Below are 9131 nucleotides of genomic sequence, written 5' to 3'. Positions count from 1 at the left end.
CTGAAAGGTGAGTAACGGGGAACAAGGTTTCTATGTTCTGTGTTTGTAATTACCAGATTTTCTCTTCTGTTTATATATTGTTCTGATGTAAAGAACTTTATAGTTATATAAAATTAGACCTTTTGTAAATAAATATAATTTATTAGAAACAAATGACACCTTTTACTAAATAAGTTGTTTGTGTCGACTTTCACCTTGAAGCATGTCACGCAGCAGTTCTGTGCTGTGAGGTGCTAGTTGCCCACATTGTTTTCTCAGTGTACTACTTTATAAAAAAATCGAAAAAAGTATATTAATACTTCACGCATTTGTTTTTTGCTTCAAATTTCCTGGAAAACTAATACATTAAGCCTTTTGTATGAACTGGGACGATAGTATATTCATCTTTGCAGACATTTCTGATACAATTTAGGAAACAGGTGCCTTAAGGCTAAGAAGAGTTTTATCCAATATTAAAATGAATAGGTATGTGAATTATAAAACTAATGTAAAAGCATATCTTCCAGTGCAAAATGAGGTAATTCTACAAAATCCAGTATATAGAACCAGCAGAGTCTGGTGGATATCAAGCTCCATTCTGTGCTAGGTAGTGTTGAGTCAGCAGGCTCACGGGGCTTTCATTGCAGTGAAGTTTAGTACATTAGGACTTTTTCAGTTAGAGATTTGGGAGTGGAGAACTAGACTAGAGGACTTAATTTTGAGTCATTGGTAAACATCTTTAAAAATGGATGTTACTGGTATATAATGCCCTTGATCCTAACCTCATTTGAACTCATTCCTGTAGTTTGGGTTTGAAAACATTCAGAATTTGTATATTAAAGGCCTGATTTCTTTCACCATGAGGAACGTTGTCCTTGTGTGAAACCAACTGGAGATTCTTACTGCTGAACTTAATTTCTCCCCCTATTTATAAAATAAAGCTTCAACTGCACTGTATGACTGGTACAGTGGGAAGGGCACTGGATTGGGAACAGACTAATGAAACAATGAGTTAAGTGACAAGTTTACACCCCTCTCAGTTGTTTTTTAGCCACTTGTGTAATTTTCTAAAATACAAATTTCCTCGCTTCCCTAGAAAGAATATACTAAAAACAATTTACTACACTTTTCTGATGACTTGCAGTTGTTATTACAATGATAACTGGAAAGAATAAGTTAAAAGGTATGATTTTGGAGCTGTATATCCCTCACTATCAAAATCTATTTGATTCCTTTCTTCCATACGGCAAGTGCTCAAGAGTTTGTATAGGAAGGCATTTCACTTAAAATTTACCAAGTATATTTAGATTCTGAGTTTAACTAGCAAGACACTTTGTAGAATAAGTATACATAAAACTGGCAAAACCCCTAAAATATATCAAAAGACTACAACGTATTACAGAATAGTAGTGTAAATAGTTTATTTGCTCATATGCCATGAAAAGACCAGAAAAGTAACATGAACTGCTTTTATAAAACATTTCTAATATTGCTAAGAAGCAGGCCCATTAATAGACAAACAGAAAAGAACATGCCAACATTGCTGTCTATTTGTAGATTAATAAATAGGCAATTATTTTAATATATGCTCATCAGCACTGAGCTTTGGAAAACAGCTGCTTGTGGTAAAGAACCAAACTACTTGTGTTGTGTATCTCTTGGTTGAGTTGCTTTTTTCATCAAAATGAATGCTGAGTCAACAGACAGAATCTTGGCATGTTCTTTTTAAAGTACACGTTTATGAAAATGTGCTGGCAGGTGGCAGTTTAAAAGCAATCTTGATGTAAATAGGTATGCTAAAGTGAAATGTTAACTGATCCCTAAACTGTCCTTGTAGTTAAATATATATATTAAAAAAAAAACTATAAGTTAAAATAACATTCAGATTGTATAGCATAGGCTGATGCATTTTTAAACAATATTTACAATATTACCCAGAGGCTTAGGTGGGAATTAAAGAGAAGTGTAAAAACCATAAAAAACTGCACCAATTTTATAGCAAAATATCTGTACATTTAAAAAGAGATCATATAACTACACATTATCCAAGGAAAATTGGACCTTCACCAAGGAGTTCACATAAGCACAACATAAAATAAGAAATTCAGTGGTTAAATACTATACAATAAACTTTACAATTAATATATTGATGTAATGTACCAAGAAGGTAAGCCAGAAGCAGAATGTGTATTATGAAAAGTACAAATTAGCTTCAGTCCAGTTTTTGACTTTGGAATGGATCAAGTGCCCTGCCAGAGAGGAAGGAAAAATAACTGACTTAGTTGGCCATTTAGTCTCATTAAATATCATTTAAACTTAATCCCAATGTGAATATTTTAGCAACTTAATTGCAATTCCCCATAAAGTAATCTGGGAAATACAACTCCTTAGCTTTGATACATGATGCCAAGTATATCTTCTCCAATTTACAGAAAGAAAGGGGGTGGAGGGGAACGATTGTCAGAGGAGCGTAAGGCCAGGTTGCTACCACTATTAGCAGAAGTAATCTTGAGTACTTGATAGAGCTAGTGAACTTCTCCCTGGCTAGCAAGGCACCAATTTCTGTTCCCAGGTTTAACCCATAATGGTCCTCAGAAATCCTAATACTGATTACTGAGATGTTAAGTTTAGTGCTAATTAATAAATACATTTGCATTATTTTTAAAGCTGCCTCTAGCTGAAGAACACAGTATTGTAAATAAGTTTTATACAACATTTGTATGCCAGCATATCCTTGCATTCATACTGGTGAATCTCTCACAGGGCATCGTACCCTAGCACAGAAGTAGTGAAATGGAACAATTGAGTGACTTCTCCTGTGCTACTGCAATTGCATCCTGTTTGTACTTTGCTGGGGCTTGGTTATGGACAGGAGTTCATCGTGTGACTTTTTCCTTCTTCCATGTTGCAAGCCCTTAAAATTACAAAGTTGGCAGGTATGGCTGAAACACAAAATTCCTTAAGAGACATCTGAGCAAAGAAAGCCCACAGCAGATGCATCCATGTTATTTACAACTTATCAGGAAACCAGGGTGGGCCATCATGGGATAGTCACAATGGCAAGTAATGCATGTAATACGAAATTTACAATTTGATTAAAAAATTGGATAACAGTGGTGTAAAAAGATACCTAATCAAATCAAATCCTATTGCTTTGATTAATCTGAGCAGGTACTTCCACATTTAGGCACTTGTTAACAAAGGTTGAAAGGAGAGCCCATCATTTTAAAATTCCTATGTTTGCTAAATCTGAGCCCTTAGAATATTTTCTCTATTTTCAAGGCTGCAGTTAAATGGTAGCATATCAAGTTCATGTGGGTGGTTTCTTTCGCGCACACCCTCTATTCATACAGGCAAGTCTCAGGTTCACATGGTTATTTCGGCACCATTAACAGAACGCAAGTTCTGATCATCAAAGCGCCGCCTGACACTTCTCCTCACCGCATCGGCTCGTCTGTATGGTTGGTTTCTAAGATCTGTAAAGAGGAAAGCACCAATAAGAGAATTGCAACATTTAAAGTCCTGGGTCTAAGCAAGACAAAGGCCAGCTGGCAGCCAATCAAAGCAGCTTGTGTAGAAGAGTCAGCTAAGGGGCCCTTCAAACTCACTTGAGTATTTGAGCCAAAAACATGTACTCTGCCCTCAATATTTACAGTCAAAATAGGATGTAATACTGGTGGGATTCTGGGACTTCCAGGAAAATACACAGGAGAGGAGATTGCTTCTGTCACTGGCCAGAGAGTCTAGCTAGCTGAAGCCTTATTTTGAAATATTTCCTAACCTGAAAAAAACTAAGGCTTAGGTGTTTTTTGGGTTTTTGGGTTTTTGGGGTTTTCCTTTCCTTCTGGAAACCTGAATACAAACAATAATTGCAATGAATTTTAAACTGCAATACTAAAAATAACAACTGCCCTTTTCTCATCTGAAGTTTTAATAAAGGAAGGAACATATGCTTAGTTTGCAGACACAGGTTCGATTATTTTTATCCATTAGCTAAGGTCAGTTTTTTTGTTGTGTGAATTAGAAACATAATTTAGCTCAATTAACCACTAAATTAATCACGAAATCAAAATAATATTCCATTTCTGAACATTCTTTGCTGCCACCCAATTATTTTTTTATTCATTAGAGGGGAGAAATGCAGGCCCTCCTGCATTCTCCAATTGGTATTGCGAATGCACAGAATATCTAACATTGAAATTTTTTTAAAAAATGCCTTGTTGAATGAATCAACCACTACATATCAGTTCAAGCAGGCATTGTTCTAGAGGGATAAAGTGGGGTGAACAAGGAATTTTTTTTTTTTTTTTTTTTTAAACAAGGAATTTTATGTAAGCACTCTGAGTATGAAAGCATGCTTTCTTGATGAATAAGACAGGTAACCTGTTGACAGAGTCAGGGCATAGTGAAAAAGCAGGTTTCATACTTCTTCCCCTTGTTTTGTTTAATTACTATGTTTCCTTCGTTAACTTAGTATTCTTGACTTCTGTTAGGAAACATTCTACATTTAGAAAGGGAAACACAAACAAATAACATTTAAGCCAGACTGAAATCGCTTTTATCTCTTCACCTACTCAGTAGACTGAAAAGTGGAACTGAGGGGCCATACCTGGCCCAAGAATGTTTGGTCCCAACTTATATTTAATTCATTAATTTCCTAGTAACTAACATAAAAACCAGGGTTTCTGACTTCTCTTCTAAAATGGGGGATTTGGTAATACTGGGCCCAAATTCTTACATGGCAAAAACAAGCTGGAGCTGAGTGAGTGCTGAGAACAATGCTCTCAGGTTCAGCACAGAACCTACCAGCTCCTGATTCACTGGAATTTGGGACCTTGCCCAACTCCTAAATTGAAGCAAAGTATAGTTTTGCATACAGTCCCCTGGAGCCTCTGCTTCCTGGCCCAGAGGTAAGGGACGGTCAGAAGTCCACTTTTACCAAAGACATGCAGTGACCTGCAGCTCTGTGATTCCTGAGTCCTCTGAGAAATTAGTTTTAAAGATCTAATCCTTCAAAGGTTACAGATCCTGTTCCCTGGCCAGGACTGGCTCTCAATTTCTTCAGATAAAAGGGGTGAACTGAATAACTCAAAGGCCAAGAAGGGGGTAAGGGAAGGACAGCCTAGCACCCAAAGCAATCACAATCACCAGCAAAAACCCTCGCCCAAGCCATCACACTTGAGAACATGGAAGCAGGCCAGAGGGAGTCCAACAGAGAGGCTCAGCTTCACATCGTTGGGAAGTGAGGTACACAGACTTCTCCCTGGTCAGACTCGCACCAGTATTACCCTCAGCCACAGATTGAAACCATCGATGTGCATACAGAGAGAGGAGGAAGCTAAGTAAAAAGTGATGCTTGCCAGCTCTGTGTATCCTCCACCACCGGTGTGCTAGAAGAAATCCTTACCCTCGAGTGAACATTTGGAAATTTAGTGATATTATTCTTCTTTAAAGCTAAACAGAAACAAAAACAAAAACACAAAATGATGGTTAAGTAAAAATGGGATGAAAATGGAAAGCAATTCAACTTAGTGCTTAACATTCCTGGGCACGTTAGCCAACAGAGGAAGAAAGTGGGAGGCCATTTACCATGAGGTGTTAGATAAAACAAGGGAAGGATGAGAGTGTCTTCCCACCCAGCTCGCTGACCACCCAGATCCAAGCTGCTTTGAAGTTTGGCTCCAGAACCATAGATAGTTCAGCAGCAAAACCGACAGTCAACATTAGCCAAGGAGATGAAAGTTTCTAGCCTTGTTAATAAGCACTGGTGGGTAAGTACACCGCAGAGCAGGCAACAACATACCATGTACTTTGATATCTTCAGAGACAGAGGAACATATGTGACAAGTGCAATTATAAAAGAGTTAATGCCACAAAATAAAAACGTCCCCAGTTCCATGTCAATCTCAGCATGGGAATCAAACAATAGCTATTTCCATTTAGAGTATATACTTCCCTTGTCTCTTTTCTAATCAATTGGGCACTGCAGAGAAGTTCGTTTCTTATCTAGGCATTAGGAACTAAGTCCAGCCTTCTTGGGAAAATTTGATCATTTTATTTCAAACTCTTAACAGTGCAGTGGCATTTTCTGATGATAGGTATTTGCTATTAGTATTCTGGTGCCACCATCCTGACCAAAGAAGCAGGTCCAGATATGACCTCATCGCAGAAGAAATACCCTGGGTTTGACATGGAACACAGACACCAGGGAAGAAGCATGAATGAGATGAAGACGGTGAGGAGCTCCTAAGCCTCTGTTTTTCACTTCCTGACACACAGCCTTACTCCAATAATGGAATTGCTGATAGCTGAACTTGGGCTTGACACTCAGATGGAAAACAAGTGAGTATAAAGCTATGGATTGCCTATATCCGTTTATACAGACTTCTAGGTCAAAAAAGCTCCCTGTGTTAAGCTCGTTCCTTGAGTTCCATTACACTGTGGACGGCGGCCATGGACTGCATACGACAGTTAAGGCCCAATCTACAGCTGTGCATAGTTTCCAGTTCCTTCTGAAAATCACTCTGCAACTTTAGAGCACCCTGCATTCCTGAGTGCTTGTATAGCAGCTCACTTTACTATCAAAGCATGTTCAATGAGTACGAAAAGAAGGCTGGTTTAATATCTGTAAACCTATTAGAACACAGTAAGTGTTCAATAAACGTTAGGTACAGCAGTTACTGCTATTCATGACTACCACTTTTTGTTTAAAGGTTATTAGCCCAAAAATCTTATTAGCAACATAGTTGGTCCCAATCCTGATTCTCCAAGAAGTGTTCTATTTACTACTCTGAAAATTTCTGCAAGCAATTCTATTAATTCAGCTCCTAAACATCCAGACGGTCACAGCTACGTGGATTCTTATACGTACTGAAAGTTGCAGCGAGCAAGCAGTTATGACTGAATCGCAAACCCATGCAGCATGACGACAACATACAACACAACACGGTGGAGATGGCACTTCCATGCTAGCATGTTGGGTGGCCCTGACAGACACACAGGGGGTCATAAGAGGTCAAAAAATCTGGAGCAACCTTTTAAGAGCGTCAGGTGAGAAAGAGTAATAGTTTAGTAATGGTATTCCTCAGTGAGAACCGGTTCGCAGAAAAATCGAGAGCCACGCTTGGCGGTGCGAGCAGTGAAGGGCACAGTCTTCAGCACTGCATCAAAAACGACAGCCGAACAAGACAAAGAGAAGAGAATGACAAGCCAAGATCTAGTGCATTAGTACACAGTTAGTGCCTTGTTAATCACATCGGGGGACAGGGAGGGGAGGCGGGAGGAGAGGGACAAAGCAATAGACACCCGAGTGAGTGCATGGAATCTGAAAGAGGTACTCAGTCTAGGGCTTGGTGGTAGGTGAAAAGTGGAAAATAGTCCTAGGAGAATAAACAATGCTCCTTAAGCAGATATTCACTGTCCTCTCCAATTGTAGATGTATGATCAGGGCAGGCAAACAGAAACTGTACATTTCGTTCATTTTATAAGCCAGGTGTCATTGAGAGCAAGAACAGACTGACAGAAAAGGAACTCTACGTTCTTAATGTGAGAGGCTGGCCACTTCCCTAGGTGTCAGTAATCTTAATCAGGGCACCTAAAGTAAGAGGTGCTCACCCAAGGAGGACTGCTCCTGGTCTTGCTCAGAGCAGAGCTTTTGCATCAACGCAGGGAGGCAAGGAGAGATGCTAAAAATAATGAAGGCTTTACCTGGGGGCTACCTGCAAGGCACTGCACGCGAACATTAAGACACCGGCAGGCCAATATATGGAGAAATCACCTGTACTGTACCGTATATAAGGACTGGCATTTTCACCAGCCACTTACCTATCTTCTCAAAACCTACACTGCTTTACTCCGGGCTAGGAACTCTTTATTGACTTCCTTTTTAGTGATTTATTTACTTATTCTATTTCCTTGGGTCTGATCTGATGAAAAAAATGTGTGCTTTTGGCAGTTTGGATCCTTATTTACAATGCTGACTAAGCTATTACGAAGAAATGAGAAGTCAAAAGTGGAAGAGTTAAAAAAAAAAAATCCAAGAGTTTTAAAAAATTAGGACAATTGGGAACACTTCCTTGATATTTGATATCGAGGGAAGTGTTAGTTTAGGAGGTGTGTAATAATGGTATGATGGGTATATTTGCTTTACTAAAGAGTCCTTATCTTTTGAAGACACATCCTGAAATAATTCCAAATGAAACTGTATGCCTTGGATTTGCTTCAAAATAATCCCAGAGATTAGAGAAAGGGAAGTAGGCAGAAGCAGGCATGTGACATGATTGGCCCTGAGTTGGAGATTGTTCATGGGTGATGGGTACATGGGAGCTCATCAAACATTCTCTATACTTGAGCACATCTTAAAAATTCCTCACAATAAAAAGTTTTAGGCATCTTAGAAGCTGATAAACAGTATTCAAATGCAACAGACATGACAGGAAAGTCACTTGCAGCCACTGCCACAAGACAGTGACCCATAGCATTGTTCCGATCTGTAAGAGAGAATGCAGAAACTCTAGAGAATTGGGTCCAGCAGAAAGCAGTGGGCTTCAACTTAATCAGACAAAAACCAAGCTGGGTTAGGCCCCCTTCTTAGCTGACAGAATGACCGACCATTCCCTAACCCTCAGCTAGAAGTTCACTGGCCCTTCTGAATGAAAACACCAGCTCCTGATTTCTCATTGTCTTCAGTTACTTTTAATGAGTCAAGAGGCTTTCAAATAACATGTTTGAAAAATCTGCATTAGTTAGTACAGACCCCTGAATGGTCCACAGTACAAATACTTGTCCACCGTATTTAGTAATCAGGCAAATGGGGAGGAGTGGCCATGAGGAAGAAAACGGAGCTTGGTGACAAATGGAAGACAATGGAAAACCATTAGGGGAAGGAGCCGTGGTGAAATGCACTGGATTCCAATGATACCGAGAAATAAAGAGATTTTTCAGAGAGAATATTGGGGTTCTTTGACAGGGAATATACAGGCTACTATAAATATACTTCAAACACTAGCAGGGAACCTCTCTGCATGATCCTAGATCTGAATAAAGTCCACTCAGGAACTTATAAACTGGACAAAAGCAACAGCAAAATCTTCAGGGGGCTCAGTATGGGTGAGGATAATGGGGGTCTCCTGGGCCACAATGAGGAAATAACT

At 39.2% G+C, this 9131-nt stretch overlaps 1 protein-coding gene across 12 annotated transcripts in view; it reads right to left on the bottom strand.

Moving 5' to 3' along the window:
• Window positions 1-1383: 1383 nt before the first annotated feature.
• FMNL2 (formin like 2) overlaps window positions 1384-9131 on the bottom strand; it is a 280224-nt gene continuing 272476 nt past the window's right edge. For 4 of the 12 annotated variants that reach the window (XM_074336391.1, XM_074336408.1, XM_019751736.2 and 1 more), the window contains one exon: window positions 1384-3455. In XM_074336391.1, the coding sequence (XP_074192492.1) occupies window positions 3346-3455 (110 nt within the window). In that variant the 3' untranslated portion in view covers window positions 1384-3345. Of the gene's footprint in view, window positions 3456-5339; window positions 5434-7013; window positions 7140-9131 lie in introns of those variants that run through there. The other 8 variants (XM_074336399.1, XM_074336417.1, XM_019751743.2 and 5 more) reach the window with 4 other exon arrangements.

The sequence above is a fragment of the Rhinolophus sinicus genome, linkage group LG01, assembly GCF_036562045.2.
Source record: "Rhinolophus sinicus isolate RSC01 linkage group LG01, ASM3656204v1, whole genome shotgun sequence".
Classification (NCBI taxonomy): Eukaryota; Metazoa; Chordata; class Mammalia; order Chiroptera; family Rhinolophidae; genus Rhinolophus; species Rhinolophus sinicus.
Note: the sequence above shows the minus strand (reverse complement) of the source record. Positions and strands in the feature narration are given on the sequence as shown.